General features: G+C 43.6%; 1 protein-coding gene across 2 annotated transcripts in view; it reads right to left on the bottom strand.

The window, feature by feature from the left end:
• The window catches only part of LOC129818862 (guanine nucleotide exchange factor subunit RIC1-like), a 70,063-nt gene extending 63,366 nt beyond the window's left edge, over positions 1 to 6,697 (bottom strand). For both annotated transcript variants that reach the window (XM_055875145.1, XM_055875146.1), the window contains exon 1: positions 6,090 to 6,697. In XM_055875145.1, the coding sequence (XP_055731120.1) occupies positions 6,090 to 6,230 (141 nt within the window). In that variant the 5' untranslated portion in view covers positions 6,231 to 6,697. The remainder of the gene's footprint in view (positions 1 to 6,089) is intronic.
• Between the last annotated feature and the right edge of the window lie 9,917 nt (positions 6,698 to 16,614).

Genomic DNA, 16,614 nt, shown 5'->3' with positions numbered 1-16,614 from the left:
GAGAGGAACCAGGCTATGAGGGAAGGCCAGTCCTCTTCTGGCTGTGCCGGGTGGAGATTATAACAGAACATGACCAAGATGTTCAAATGTTCATAGATGACCAGCAGGGTCAAATAATAATAATCACGTGTTGTCGAGGGTGCTACAGGTCAGCACCTTAGGAGTAAATGTCAGTTGGCTTTTCATTGCCGATCATTAAGAGTATCTCTACCGCTCCTGCTGTCTCTAGAGAGTTGAAAAGAGCAGGTCTGGGACAGGTAGCACGTCCGGTGAACAGGTCAGGGTTCCATAGCTGCAGGCAGAACAGTTGAAACTGAAGCAGCAGCACAGCCAGGTGGACTGGGAACAGCAAGGAGTCATTAGGCCAGGTAGTCAATAATACATAAGGGATTTCTGTATATTTTAATACATTTGCAACCATTTCTAAAAAAAACTGTTTTCGCTTTGTCATTATTGTGTGTAGATTGCTGAGGAATTGTTTTTATTTAATCGATTTTAGAATAAGGCTGTAACATAACAAAATGGGAAAAAGGTCAAGGGGTCTGAATACTTTCCGAAAGCACTGTATATCATGTTATCCCTTTGGAGCGCATGCCTAAGCGATTTAGAGTTGTTGAACGGGAATGACGAGCGTTTTGATGAACTGTAATATTATTAAAATTCTGTTATTTTTGGGCATGCCTCGAAGTTCAGCAATTGAAAGATTTAGGGCCTACTGTATGTTGACTGATTGTGTTCAGTGAAAATGATACATGATTTACGTAACATTATCTGCAAGTGACTCGATGCCTACTGTGCCAAAGTAATTAGTTGTAGAACGGGAGTGACGAGTTTATTTAACTAGGCAAGTCATTTAAGAACAAATTCTTATTTACAATGACGGCCTACCCCGGGCCAACCCTAACGACGCTGGGCAAATTGTGCGCCACCCTATCGGACTCCCAATCGCGGCTGGTTGTGATACAGCCTGGAATCGAACCACGGTCTGTAGTGACGCCTCTAGCACTGAAATGCAGTGCCTTAGACCGCTGTATCAGTGTTTGACAAGTGTGTTGATAGAACGGTAATAATAGTTAAGAGACGAAAAATAGCCCTTGCCGTAATTGTCTAAGAAAAGTGAGGAGAGAGGAAACGGCAACTTAATTGGGTCTATAATCAATAGCCTAACTGTTAAATATGCCTGGCTTTATAAAGCATCCGTATATACAGTACCAGTCAAACGTTTGTGAATAATAGTGACATCAAAACTATGAAATAACACATATTGAATCATGTAGTTAGCAAAAGGTGTTAAATCAAAATATATTTTATAATCTTCAAAGTAGCCACCCTTTGCCTTGATGACAGCTTTGCACACTCTTGGCATTCTCGCAATCATGAGGAATGCTTTTCCAACAGTCTTGAAGGAGTTCCCACATATGTTGAGCACTCGTTAGCTGCTTTTCCTTCACTCTGCGGTCCAAATCATCCCAAACGGGTTGAGGTCAGGTGATTGTGGAGGTCAGGTCATCTGATGCAGCACTCCATCACTCTCCTTCTTGGTCAAATACCGCTTACACAGCCTGGAGGTGTGTTTTGAGTCATTGTCCTGTTGAAAAACAAAGTGCAAACCAGATGGCGTATCGCTGCAGAATGCTGTGGTAGCCATGCTGGTTAAGTGTCTTAAATTCTAAAAAGAATCAGACAGTGTCACCAGCAAAGCACCCCCACATTATCACACCTCCATGCTTCACGGTGGGAACCACATGCGGAGATAATCCGTTCACCTACTCTGCGTCACAAAGACACAGCAGTTGGAACCAAAAATCATTACCTAACCTGTCGCCTTCCCTTCATCTACACTGATTGAAGTGGATTTAACAAGTGACATCAATAAGGGATCATAGCTTTCACCTGGATTCACCTGGTCAGTCTGACATGTTTTGTACACTCAGTGTATATACTCCACATAGATAGGGTGGGATGTAGACAGGGACTGTACTGTAACTGCCCCAGTGGGACTCTTTGCATGTGGGGGATGGGTAACAAGGCACAGGGGTAGTAACTCTAAACCAAACCTCCCCCACAACCCAATTAATTCAGTCAAGCACAAACCCAGCTAGCCTAGCACTAATGCTAATTAGCTAGAATAACCCCAAGGGCCCGACTTCAAACATACATTTTCAATACAGTAGCCATATTACAAAGGTCTCAGATGACCTTGCTGCAGTGAGGATTCCTATTCCCATCGGAATCACACAGGTACGTCCTGAGAATAATGTGACGGAAGAGGATATTCAACTAGCGGGCAGATGAAAATGCATAGGTATTGACATTTGTTAGGCTTAGAAGTCCTACTCTAGTCTCCTCTCCAGCTTTCCTCTTTTGTTCTCTATTGCTCCTCTAGTGTTCCTTAAAGACATGCTCCGGTACTTTGGCGACTAAGGAAGTATTTTATTTTTTATAAACCTCCTGCTTTGGGCTGGATTAGTCAATGTCTAGTTCATGTATGCATAATCTATGAGCAGAATTGCTGTTTTACCTCAAAATCAGCCACGAAATCCCTAGTTTGAAGCGATTGCTTTCTTGAAGCTGGGCCAGGCCATTATCCCTACATTTCCCCCCATGCGGGCCAGCCCTCTAGCAAGTCCAGTTCAAGCCAATAAGTTTCAGCCCCTCGCATTTGAGTGACAGCTAGCAAAAGGCCTACCCAGCGTTCTCCAATGAGGTTGCAGAGTGGGTGCAACAGCTCAAACGGACACAGCAGAGAGAGAGAGGGGGAAGGGGATGCACAACTGAATGCATTCAACCGAAATGTGTCTTCCGCATTTAACCCAATCAACGAGAGAGAGAGCGAGAAAGGACGCAGTTCACATATGTGACATAGTATGCAATTTTCGGGGACCACGTATGGCTCGTGAGTGCTACTTTCAGAACTACTGGCTAAAAAGTATACACAAGTACAGAAGAATATCTTTAAGCAATAGGGGAGGCCGATGACATCACGAATCACCATCAGACCAACTCCTTCAATTCCCTACTCCCCGAAGTTTGCAGTCTAATAAAAAATATAAAACCTTTGAATATTTTTTTTTTAAGCCTTTAGTGGGAGTATATTACTGTTTTTATACTTGGGATATCGCTTTTCAACTGTAGTTCAAATTGCTGGAGGACATCTTTAAGCTTAGGGGAAAGGGGTTAGTAGACTGCCATCCAGAACACCTCAAATCGACTAACTGTATACTGCCTAATATGAAAGGAATGCCTGAGCCAGACAGACCTCAGTGGACCCCTCTTCTCTGTGGGAAGGTAGAGTTTGCGGTCTCCTGATTGGAGTAGTGGTCTCAGACACAGCATCGCAGTGCTAGCTGTTCCACTAGCAATTCTGGGTTCGAGTCCAGGCTCTGTCGCAGCCGGCCGCAACCAGGAGACTCATGGGGCGGCGCACAATTGGCCCAGCGTCGTACCGGTTAGGGGAGGGTTTGGCCGGCAGATATGTCCTTGTCCCATCGCACACTAGCGACTCCTGTGGTGGAGTGCAAGCTGACACGGTCGCCAGGTGTACAGCGTTTCCTCCGACACATTGGTGCGGCTGGCTTCCGGGTTAAGTGGGCATTGTGTCAAGAAGCAGTGCGGCTTGGTTGGGTTTCAGGGGACGCACAACTCTCAACCTTCGCCTCTCCCGAGTCCGTACGGGAGTTACAGCGATGAGACAAGACTAACAACCAATTGGATACCAGGGTCACTCATTGCCCTCTTTACTGAGGGAATGATGCATTCTTGCACGATAGAGAACATCTCAATCAACCCCAACAAGCCTCCCTCTACTGAACGAATAAACAACCCTCACTCAGCAAATGCCCTTATGCTAAACTGTCTTTCCATTTTATGTCAACTGATACCGAGTGCTGTTCTCAAAATCCAAATTGCGCTTGTGTGATTGCACACCAAACACCAAGGCCCCTCAGACAAAACCTCCAATATAATATGCAATATCACAACACATTCTACTAAATCAGTGTAATTGAAGAGGTCCCAGAGGTCTAGAACAGTGTTTCCCAAATCTGGTCCTGCCTGTCAACCGCCACCTCTTCCATATTTTCCTAGTTTCACAGTTAGTTAATTCCCACACATTTTGGCACGTGCAAAATCCAAGGTGCAGGGCAGGGTGACAGCAAGACTACATGACTAAGCTGCTCCCATACATGGATTTCTGCTTGGGCCAGGCAGGCCAAGCTGATGAGAGATGGGATTAGAGCCATGGGCTTTAGAGGAGTCATGGGGGGTCATAGGAGATGGCTGATAAACAGAGAGATAGGAGAGAGAATGAACTGGCAAGAGGACAGAGGAGGAGCAGGCAGTAGGAGAGTTTCCCATGGAGGGAAACCGCTCCCATGGAGGAGGAAGGAAACTAGTACTGAAGTGTGCAAGAGGTGATCCATTTATGGGGCCAGGGGCAGAAATCCAACTTGGAGACTAGGAAAGTCCCAAGCTCAGACCTGATAACTTCTGGGGGAAAGGGACCGTCTGAGCTATAAACTGTAGATAACATGAATTTTTTACATACCATCCGTTATGGGATCAGTTCGTGCCCAGCTGTTGAGGTTGACATGACTTATAGATCAGATAGCCCTGGATATGTGCTTTGGTGCCTAGTTCAGTCAGATTGGCTGACCTTCAAAGAGGCCTTGAGTCTTGGACATGCCTGGCTGCTTTAAAACACTAAAAGGCATGCAGAGCAGACAGAAGGCAAGGGGGGGCCTGGACCGGCGACTAAGTTAGGGTTATAGCAGCACCCACATTCCTGTCCTGTGTGGACCTTTCCTGGACATCCTGTCCGTTTCTCCCAGTTTATGTTCAGGCCACTGGAGAAACTAAGAAAAACTGGGAAGCTCAACAGGATACTTCCTGTAAAGACAGGGAAATAAATACCAGCCTAGATTTACACTATATATGAATGATGTCATGCAGAACCATCTAAATCTGATATATTTGTAGCACTCTTGCTTTTACACTCTTGTGCAACCTAGTCATGGAGGCAGAGCTAATTTTACACCTGGGCTGACATAACTGTACTTGCAGATTTTGATATTGATGGTATACTGTGAAGTGCAAGAAGATATATTGTGATGTGCATGATTATTATATTTGAGCTTTACAAATCAAAACTATGCAGTTTTATCAGTTGAAAATGAAGTCTAAAATCATTAACTAAGCCTTACTTTACCATACTAAAATTATTCAATGCGAATGCGACTATAATATCGTTAATATGTACAGATATCGCACAGTCTGTAATGATTTAGTCATTAACGTAAAACGATTATATCAGATATTGCGATATTTGTAGTAGCATGATGATATGAGAGGAATGGGAAGAAGAATGACGCACATGTAGGTATTCAAATTCACTGGAACTCTAATTTACACATTGTTATAGCTAAATACATAACAATTATCTCCTTTAACTCAAGATAGTTTCCTGGGGCACCCAGTGCCTGTGAAGGAATTTGCACCAGAGTTATGGTAGGGTGTTAGGGGAGTCAAATAAACATTGCTTTTAAAGCAAAACTGAGTATACCAAATTATAGCTCTGATTTGCAGCTCTTACAAAAGCCGGCCTAGCTAAATACTTTGGACAGTAGCGAGTTCATTAAATATCATTCTTACATAATCCTCATTAAACTACATGAACGTATTAAATATTAGTGCCAATAACTCAAAATGTTGTGATTTGCCATGCACTTGTCTAGCTAGCTACTGCTAGCCAAAATAACGTTAGTTTGGTAACGTTACATACTTTAATATAATACTGGACTGAGTACATGATTTGTGCAACGTTAGCTTAGCTAGCTAGTACTTTTGCCAAACAGCTGATGCTTGTTGCGCCAGCTACTAACGTCAGTTAGCTAACTAGCTAACATTATTCCAAGTCCCTGTATGCAATGATAGCCATGACAGTTAGCTAGCTAAATATACCATGCCATGATAAAGTCGGTGACGAGGCAACCAGTGTGCAGACAAAACTTAGCTTGCTTGCTACTAGCTAACTGGCTAACAACTGTTAGGTAGCGGTTACCCAGCTCATCGGCGATTAAGTGGTTGCTTACCCGACTAAACCAGATGCTTAGTTGAGTCTCTGACAACACAGCGAAGTAAAACCTCTGCGAGTTGGGTTGAATATGAAACGGTTCCTCTTCACTTTTCAGTGGACAAAGTAGCCTCCGGGGCCAGCCAGTTAAAAAATACATGACGGTCAGGCACTCCGACTCGACACTCTCCGTGTCACCGGGCCAGTGGAATGGCTATATTCCCAACGTAAAATAAACGATGTTGTCCAATCAGTTCATGAACAATTTGTAACAAATTCAATCCCGCGTAAAGTCGATTTTCAGTCAAACGACATTCGTCCTGATCCTAGAAATCCATAAGCGATTGAGATTCAATTAGGCTAACTAGCCAACACAGCTAACTTGACATAGAACTGTGGAGCTCCTCTGAAAACAAATCGCTTGCGCACACGGGACTTTAAGTTAAAAACAAAATGCAACAGTATGAGCGAATTTATTTTTGTTATAAAGGTATCATTTCTGCACCTATCTGAATAAACATGTCTTATTTTTATTAGCGATAATAATTTTATCTTCGGTGTCTCTCGCTGTCGCCATCTTTATCGATTCTAGCTAGCTATCCTGGATCAGATTCGCTATCCCATGCCTCTCTGCCCACCTATGTGAAGCTAGCCACAATATTGGAATTTAAGGCTCGCCTTCTAAATAAAAGTCCCTCACTGAAATTAATGCAAATGTTTAAAAATAGCGAAATCATGTCATATTTGGAATAAATCATGTTAAACAAGGTTGGAGATTTGATATATAAATTCAAAAGACAATAACGAATTAAGTTAATGGGAGAAAAAAATATTTTAAAAATCGGTTGAAATTGCACCGTGGATGTACTACACTTCAGAATTGCATTTGTACAGCCTTACCTATGGATTATGGATTACTGAAATGGGGTATCAGTCTACTCAGTGACACCCACAGAACACAACTGTGAAGTGTTTACACATACATACTGAACAAAAATAAATGCAACATGCAACAATTTCAATGATTTTACTGAGTTACAGATCCTTTAAAGGAAATCTGTCAATTGAAATAAATGAATTATGGCCTAATCTATAGATTTCAAATGACTGGGCAGGGACGCAGCCATGGATGGGCATGGGAGGGCTTAGGCCCACCCACTTGGGAGCCAGGCCCAGCGAATCAGAATGATTTTTTCCACACAAAAGGGCTTTATTACAGACAGAAATACTCCTCAGTTTCATCAGCTGTCCGGGTGACTGGTCTCAGATGATCCCGCAGGTGAAGAAGCCAGATGTGGAGGTCCTGGGCTGGTGTGGTTACACGTGGTTGTGAGGCCGATTGGATGTACTGCCAAATTCTATAAAACGATGCTTACCATAAGAAATTAGCAACAGCTCTAGTGGACATTCCTGCAGTCAGCAAACCAATTGCATGCTCCTTCACTACTGTAGACATCTTAGAGTGGCCTTTTATTGTCCACAGTACAAGGTGCACCTGTGTAATGATCATGCTGTTTAATCAGCTTCTTGATATGCCACACCTGTCAGGTGGATGGATTATCTTGGCAAAGGAGAAATGCTCACTAACAGAGATGTAAACACATTTGTGCACAAAATTTGAGTGAAAGAAGCTTTTTGTGCGTGTGGAAAATGTCTCGGATCTTTTATTTCAGCTCATGAAACATGGGACCAACACTTTACATGTTGCGTTTATATGTTTGTTCAGTATATTAGCATCATAGCTCTTATTGTGGAACTTTGACTGTCGTAAATAACCTGCAATGTCAGCCTATTGCACCGTACAGCCTCACCTATGGATTGTGGATGAAGCAAATGGGGTATCAGTCTACTCAGTGACACACACAGAAAACAACTGTGAAGAGTTTAAACAAATATTAGTGTTGAAGCTCTTATTGCGGGACTCTGAAACCACTGTACAGCCGTACGACACTAATATTTGTTTAAACTCTTCACACTTGTTCTGTGGGTGGCACAGTAGACTGATACCCAATTTGATTGATCCACAATCCATAGGTGAGGCTGTACAGTGCAATATGCATGCCCAATACACATAGTAGGTTGACTGGTAAGCTTAATGTGGCTCACTACAAAAACCTCTGTTAGCTACCTGGGATGCATCCTTGATGGAAGCTTAGGTGGTGTGAGCATGGCCACTAAAGTGCTAGGGAAGGTTAATGCCAGGACTAGCGTTTTGGCTAGAAAGTCCAATTTGCTTGATAAGGACTCCAGGGCAGGGCAGTATTGAAGGTAAGTCTACGTACTCACATAGGCAGGAGCTGCTTTCAGGAAGTCAACTGACTGCCTGTTGAGGCTAGGGTGTTTCAGATTAGACTAGGTTTACAGGAGTATTTATGGTTCTGCGTCCAGATATCTAACTGATTACTTTCCCCATATTATGGATGGACACAATCACAGCCCCAGATCAGGTGTTGCTAATGTGCGCTTATACAAGTTCAGGATTAATGCTGGGAATGGTACTTTCTTGTATACTGGAGCATCAGAGTGGAATGAGTTGCCTCTGCCCATAAAAACAACATCCTCTCTGGGCAGCTTTAAAAAGAAAAGTTTTTAAAAACTGTTGGATGTCTGCTGTGCCCATATGCATGTACCCTACGATGTAACTGCAATGATGAAATATATTTTCCTCTTTGTTTTTATGTTTTATTATCTCGCTGTCAAACTGTGTTCAACCGTGCTCGATCTTGCCTAGACATCTTATCTCAAGAGGACCACAATGGAAATAAGTCCCAGACTTTATTGTGTGATATCCTCGATGAATTTACTCATGTGCATGTATGGCTTTTTCAAGTTGTGTGCTTGTTTTTTTTTAAATGGTCGAATTAATAAACTAAAACTAAACTTCACAGTGCTTTCAGAGTCCCGCACTTTGAGCTACAATACAAATATTGGTGTAAATTCTTCACAGTTGTGTTCTGTGGGTGTCACTGAGTTCACTGATACCCCATTTCATTGATCAACAATCCATAGGTAAGGGTGTATAGTGGAATAAGTATGCCCCCAATGCAATTCTGAAGTCTAATACACAATGTGCGATTTTAAATATTGTCAAATAACATTTTCAAATTAACTATTGTCTTTTGTTGAATTTATATAACGTTCCAAACTTGTTTAGGATTATATAGTCCAAATGACACGATTGCACTATTTGTAGCCATTTACGTTCGACTTTTATTTTGAAGTCGACCGTAAATTCCACTATTATGGCTAATCCTTATTGTGGCTATTTCACATAGGTTCCCCCGCCCGGTGTGAAGTTTGCGTCGAACGAGATGTTGACATCTGACTTCATTTTCTCGTGAACTTCAAATTTGAATGGCTCATTGCTGCTCTCTGATGGTAATATGTGGAGATTGCAAACACGGATCCCAAACCGGGCGCGCCATCGTACATACATTTATTTTGTCCCCGCACACCAAACGCGATCACGACACGCAGGTTATAATATCAAAACAAACTCTGAACCAATTACATTAATTTGGGGACAGGTCGAAAAGCATTAAACATGTATGGCAATTTAGCTAGCTAGTTTGCACTTGCTAGCTTGCTGTTGCTAGCTAATTTGTCCTGGGATATAAACATTGAATTGTTATTTTACCTGAAATGCACAAGGTCCTCTACTCTGACAAAGAATCCACACATAAAACTGTCAACCAAATCGTTTCTAGTTATCTCTCCTCCTTCCAGACTTTTTCTTCTCTGGACTGTATATTGCGATTGGCAACTTTCATAAGTTAGGTGCATTACCGCCACTGACCTAGTTCGTCTTTCAGTCACCCACGTGGGTATAATCAATGAGGAGATGGCACGTGGGTACCTGCTTCTATAAACCAATGAGAAGATGTGAGGCAGGACTTGCACCGCGATTTTTCTGAAAGATGTTGGGATGTCACGTGTCCTACTTACTGTATATCAGTACACTGATAACTTAAGCACCACGAAACTTCTATTTGATCAAATAAGTATCAAATAAGCCATACATTTTTGTTGTTCACCAAAATTGACACTCATTGACCTCCATGCAAAAACTCCTTGCTTGGTCGGTGAAACAAAAAAAACACCCTGCTTTTATTTTTAGTCCCCATCTGTCTTACGTAACCACACCAAACATAATATATCACACTAAATGGAGTGCCTCGATTTACGTACAGAATAATACGAAATGCTCTGAGACCAGGTTGATAAAGAAAGTACCAAAACACCTTGATATAGGGGAGGCGCATGCAAGCAGATGAGGGAATTTGGCTAGGATCGAGGAATTTATATAGTAAAACCTGCAAAAGACCTGCACAAAAAAACGTAGCTCAGTTTCTGATATTTGACTGCACACAGTGTACAGTAAATATAAAGAGGATGGGCTGACGTGGTTTTGTGTTGATAAAGGGCAAATAGTGGGTATTCTGCCAGTCATGGTAAATATTTACTAGGGATGTAGTCTTGCCGTAGGGCAGAGGAGTGGCACTCCCCCCAAAAAATCTAATTGAGAATATACGGAGCTGGTAAAAAAAATCTGGAAAATTACCTGAACAGTGTGCTCAACTAGGCAGGATATAGGCCTATGTTTTGATTGAAACAAAAATTGTCTTAAAAGAAACGCTAATAGTTTGTTAACACCATAAGCTGTAGCCCTTTCCTGAAGTCATATGACCAAATCGCCCTCTATAGGCCTCATGGGTGGAATGTTATTTTAAAAAATCTTAAGAATTTCATAATTAATAAAAATGTAATAATTAAATGCCGGACGCCCAGTGTTTCTATATCAAACGTTTTTGGTATATTTCAGTCTTCTGTTTTATTTTATTTTTATTTCACCTTTATTTAACCAGGTAGGCAAATTGAGAACACGTTCTCATTTACAATTGCGACCTGATGTAGAGTGCATTCAGAAAGTATTTAGACTCCTTGACTTTTTCCATATTTTGTTACATTACAGCCTTATTCTAAAATGTATTAAATAGTTTCCCCCCCCCCCCCTCAATCTACACACAATACCCAATAATGACAAAGCAAAAAACGTTTTTTGAAATTTTGCAAATCAACAAAAAAACGTGCAAAATTACATTTACATAAGTAGTCAGACCCTTTACTCACTACTTTGTTAAAGCACCTTTGACAGCCATTAAAGACTCAAGTCTTCTTGGGTATGACGCTACAAGCTTGGTGCACCTGTATTTGGGGAGATTCTCCCATTCTTCTCTGCAGATCCTCTCAAGCTCTGCCAGGTTGGATGGGGAGCGTCGCTGCACAGCTATTTTCAGGTCTCTCCAGAGATGTTCGATCAGGTTAAATTCTAGGCTCTGGCTAGGCCACTCAAGGACAATCAGAGACTTGTCCCGAAGCCACTCTTGTGTTGTCTTGTCTGTGTGCTTAGAGTCGTTGTCTTGTTGGAAGATGAACCTTCTAACAAGACCAGAGAATCTTGTTTCTCGTGTTCTGAGAGTCCTTTAGATGCCTTTTGGAAAATTCCAAGCGTGCTGTCATATATACCTTATACCTTACTGAGGAGTGGCTTATGTCTGGCCACTCTATCACAAAGGCCTGATGGTTGTCCTTCTGGAAGGTTCTCCCATCTCCACAGAGGAACTCTGGAACTCTGTCAGAGTGACCACCATCTTGGTGGTTCCAAACTTCTTCCATTTAAGAATGATGGAGGACACTGTGTTCTTGGGGACCTTCAATGCTGCAGAAATGTTTTGGTACCCTTCCCCAGATCTGTGCCTCGACACAATCCTCTTTCGGCGCTCTACAGACAATTCCTTCAACCTCATGGCTTGGTTTTTGCTCTGACATGACCTGTCAACTGTGGGACCTTATATAGACAGGTGTGCCTTTCTAAATTATGTCCAATCAATTGAATTTACCACAGGTTGACTCCAATCAAGTTGTAGAAACATCTCAAGGATGATCAATAGAAACAGGATGCACCTGAGCTCAATTTCGAGTCTCATTGTAAAGGGTCTGAGAATACATATGTAAATAAGGTATGTGTTTTTTATGTTATTATACATTTTCCAAAAATTCTAAAAACCTGTTTGCCCCTTTGTCATTATTGGGTTTGATGAGGAATTTCTTTTATTTAATCCATTTTAGAATAAGACTATAACATAACAAAATGTGGAAAAAGGGAAGGCGTCTGAATACTTTCCGAATACACAGTATATAAAGTGTAATATTGGGATGCAAACTCTAAATTGAATACATTTTAACTCTGTATCTGACATGGTACATGTGTCTACTTTTTTTAAGCTCATAACCGTGTGTGAGGTGTATACTTTTGTTTCAAAGTACATATGTTTAAGATTACCGATAAGCACTTTGTGTGACCCTGATTTAGCCCACGGAAGTAAAATATTTAAATGCATATTCCCATGAAACTGACTGAGATCAAATGATTGGCATGCAGTTTGGACATTTCACCGGAAAAATGTAAAAAAATATAATTCACGTTTGACCGTGAGCTCCGGATTAATAATATACATTTTTCTTCTGACAATACAGCTGAGGTCGGAAGTTTACATACACCTTGGTCAATTACATTTAAACTCCTGACTTTTAATCCAAGTAAAAATTCCCTGTCTTAGGTCAGTTAGGATCACCACTTTATTTTAAGAATGTGAAATGTCAGAATAATAGTTGAGAGAATGATTTATTTCAGCTTTTATTTCTTTCATCACATTACCAGTGGGTCAGAAGTTTACATACACTCAATTAGTATTTGGTAGCATTGCCTTTAAATTGTTTTACTTGGGTCAAACGATTCGGGTAGCCTTCCACCAGCTTCCCACAATAAGTTGGATGAATTTTGGTCCATTCCTCCTGACAGAGCTGGTGTAACTGAGTCAGGTTTGTAGGCCTCCTTGCTCGCACACACTTTTTCAGTTCTGCCCACAAATGTTCTATAGGATTGAGGTCAGGGCTTTGTGATGGCCACTCCAATACCTTGACTTTGTTGTCCTTAAGCCATTTTGCCACAACTTTGGAAGTATGCTTGGGGTCATTGTCCATTTGGAAGACCCATTTGCGACCAAGCTTTAACTTCCAGTCTGATGTCTTGAGATGTTGCTTCAATATATCCACATAATTTTCCTACCTCATGATGCCATCTATTTTGTGAAGTGCACCACTCCCTCCTGCAGCAAAGCACCCCCACAACATGATGTTAACACCCCCATGCTTCACGGTTGAGATGGTGTTCTTCGGCTTGCAAGCATCCCCCTTTTTCCTCCAAACATAACGATGGTCATTATGGCCAAACTGTTCCATTTTTGTTTCATCAGACCAAAGGACATTTCTCCAAAAAGTCTTTGTCCCCATGTGCAGTTGCAAACCATAGTCTGGCTTTTTCATGGCGGTTTTTGAGCAGGGGCTTCTTCCTTGCTGAGCAGCCTTTCAGGTTATGTTGATATAGGACTCGTTTTACTGTGGATATAGATACTGTTGTACCTGTTTTCTCCAGCATCTTCACAAGGTCTTTAGCTGTTGTTCTGGGATTGATTTGCACTTTTCGCACCAAAGTACGCATCTCTAGGAGACAGAACGCGTCTCCTTCCTGAGTGGTATGACGGCTGCGTGCTTCCTTCCTGAGCGGTATGACGGCTGCGCAAGTATAAACACCCATGGTGTTTATACTTGCGTACTATTGTTTGTACAGGTGAACGTGGTACCTTCAGGTGTTTGGAAATTGCTCCCAAGGATGAACCAGACTTGTGGAGGTCTCCAAAACATCTTTTGAGGTCCTGGCTGATTTCTTTTGATTTTCCCATGATGTCAAGCAAAGAGGCACTGAGTTTGAAGGTAGACCTTGAAATACATCCACAGGTACACCTCCAATTGACTCAAATGATGTCAATTAGCCTATCAGAAGCTTCTAAAGCCATGGCATAATTTTCTGGAATTTTCCAAGCTGTTTAAAGGCACAGTCAACTTAGTGTATGTAAACTTCTGACCCACTGGAATTGTGATACGGTGAATTATAAGTGAAATAATCTGTCTTTGAACAATTGTTGGAAAAATGACTTGTGTCATGCACAAAGTAGATGTCCTAACTGACTTGCCAAAACTGTAGTTTGTTAACAAGACATTTGTGGAGTGGTTGAAAAACGAGTTTTAATAACTCCAACCTAAGTGTATTGAAACTTCCGACTTCAACTGTATGTGTGGGCATAGGAAAACATTGCAATTGGAGGATGCATTTTATGCATAGGCTTATTCTTCAATGATATTCAATAGGCTGCATCCATCAGTACAAACCTTGATTGAGAAATGACATCATAAAAAAGTGTGCTCTACTTAGGCTCATTTAGCTATTTGACCACTGTAGGTATCCCCCAAAATACATAGAAATGCCGTGAAATGCATTGAATAACACATAAATGGTAAAACAGACAGTCAAAAAATGTATCACAATGAATAAGTGTCACGTTCCTGACCGGTTTTCTGTTATTTTGTATGTGTTTGACGGTCAGGGCGTGAGTTTGGGTGGGTAGTCTATGTTATGTGTTTCTATGTTGGTTAAAGGGTGACCTGATATGGCTCTCAATTAGAGGCAGGTGGTTTTCATTTCCTCTGATTGAGAGCCATATTAAGGTAGGTGTTTTCACATTGTTTGTTGTGGGTGGTTGTCTCCTGTGTCAGTGTATGTTACGCCACACGGGACTGTTTCGGTTTTGTTTGTTTGTTCGTTTTATGTAGTCAGTTTTCCTGTTCATGCGTTCTTCGTGTTTCATGTAAGTTCGTCGTTCAGGTCTGTCTACGTCGTTTATTGTTTTGTAATTATTCAAGTGTTCGTCGTGTTTTCTGTTTTGTTAATTAAAAATCATGTCTTATCACAACGCTGCATTTTGGTTCAATCCCTGCTCCTCCTCTTCGGATGAAGAGGAAGAGGAAAGCCGTTACAGAACCACCCACCTCACCAGAACCAAGCGGCGTGAATTCGAGCAGTGGCCTGCTACACAGGAATCCTGGACATGGGATGAGGTATTGGAGGGAAAAGGACACTGGGCTCATATTGGGGAATATCGCCGCGCTCGTGAGGAGATGGAAGCAGCGAGAGCCCAGGAGCGGTGGTATGAGGAGGCAGCAAGGAGACGTGGCTGGAAGCCGGAGAATCAAGCTCAAGACCGGAGGTATGAAGGTACGCGGCTAGCACGGAAGCCCGTGAAGAAACCCCCAAAATTTCTTGGGGGGGGGGGGCCTAAGAGGTAGTGGGCCAAGGGCAGGTAGGAGACCTGCGCCCACTTCTCAGGCTAACCGTGGAGAGCGGGAGTACGGGCAGACACTGTGTTACGCAGTAGAGCGCACGGTGTCTCCTGTACGTGTGCATAGCCCGGTGCGGGTTATTCCACCTCCCCGCACTGGTAGGGCTAGATTGAGCATTGAGCCAAGTGCCATAAAGCCGGCTCTACATATCTGGCCACCAGTACGTCTCCTCGGGCCGGCTTACATGGCACCAGCCTTACGCATGGTGTCCCCGGTTCGCCTACATAGCCCGGTGCGGGTTATTCCACCTCCCCGCACTGGTCAGGCGATGGGGAGCATACAACCAGGTAAGGTTGGGCAGGCTCAGTGCTCAAGGGAGCCAATACGCCTGCACGGTCCGGTATTTCCGGCCCCACCTCCCCGCCCCAGCCCAGTACCACCAGTGCCTACACCACGCACCAGGCTTCCAGTGTGTTTCCAGAGCCCTGTTCCTCCTCCACGCACTCTCCCTATGGTGCGTGTCTCCAGCCCAGGGCCTCCAGTTCCGGCACCACGCACTAAGCCACCTGTGTGTCTCCAGAGCCCTGTACGCACTGTTCCTTCTCCCCGCACTCGCCCTGAGGTGCGTGCCCTTAGCCCGGTACCACCAGTGCCGGTACCACGCACCAGGCCTATAGTGCGCTTCGAGAGGTCAGTGTGCCCTGTCCCTGCTCCCCGCACTAGCCTGAAGGTGCGTGTCCTTAGCCCGGTGCCTCCAGTTCCGGCACCACGCACAAGGCCTCCAGTGCGCCTCATCCGGCCAGAGCCATCCGTCTCCCCAGCGCCATCTGAGCCATCCGTCTCCCCAGCGCCATCTGAGCCATCCGTCTCCCCAGCGCCATCTGAGCCATCCGTCTCCCCAGCGCCATCTGAGCCATCCGTCTCCCCAGCGCTATCTGAGCCATCCGTCTGCCCAGTGCCGTCTGAGCCATCCGTCTGTCCCGAGCCATTAGAGCCGCCCGTCTGTCCCGAGCCGTCAGAGCCGTTAGTCAGTCAGGAGCCGCTAGAGCCATTCGTCAGTCAGGATCTGCCAGAGCCGCCAACCAGACAGGATCTGCCAGAGCCGCCAACCAGACAGGATCTGCCAGAGCCGCCAACTAGACAGGATCTGCCAGAGCCGCCAACCAGACAGGATCTGCCAGAGCCGCCAACCAGACAGGATCTGCCAACCAGACAGGATCTGCCAGAGCCGTCAACCAGACAGGATCTGCCAGAACCGTCAGCGAGCCATGAGCTTCCAGAGCCGTCAGCGAGCCATGAGCGTCCAG

This window comes from Salvelinus fontinalis, chromosome 21, assembly GCF_029448725.1.
Source record: "Salvelinus fontinalis isolate EN_2023a chromosome 21, ASM2944872v1, whole genome shotgun sequence".
Lineage (NCBI taxonomy): Eukaryota > Metazoa > Chordata > Actinopteri > Salmoniformes > Salmonidae > Salvelinus > Salvelinus fontinalis.
This window is presented reverse-complemented; position numbering and strand designations above follow the sequence as displayed.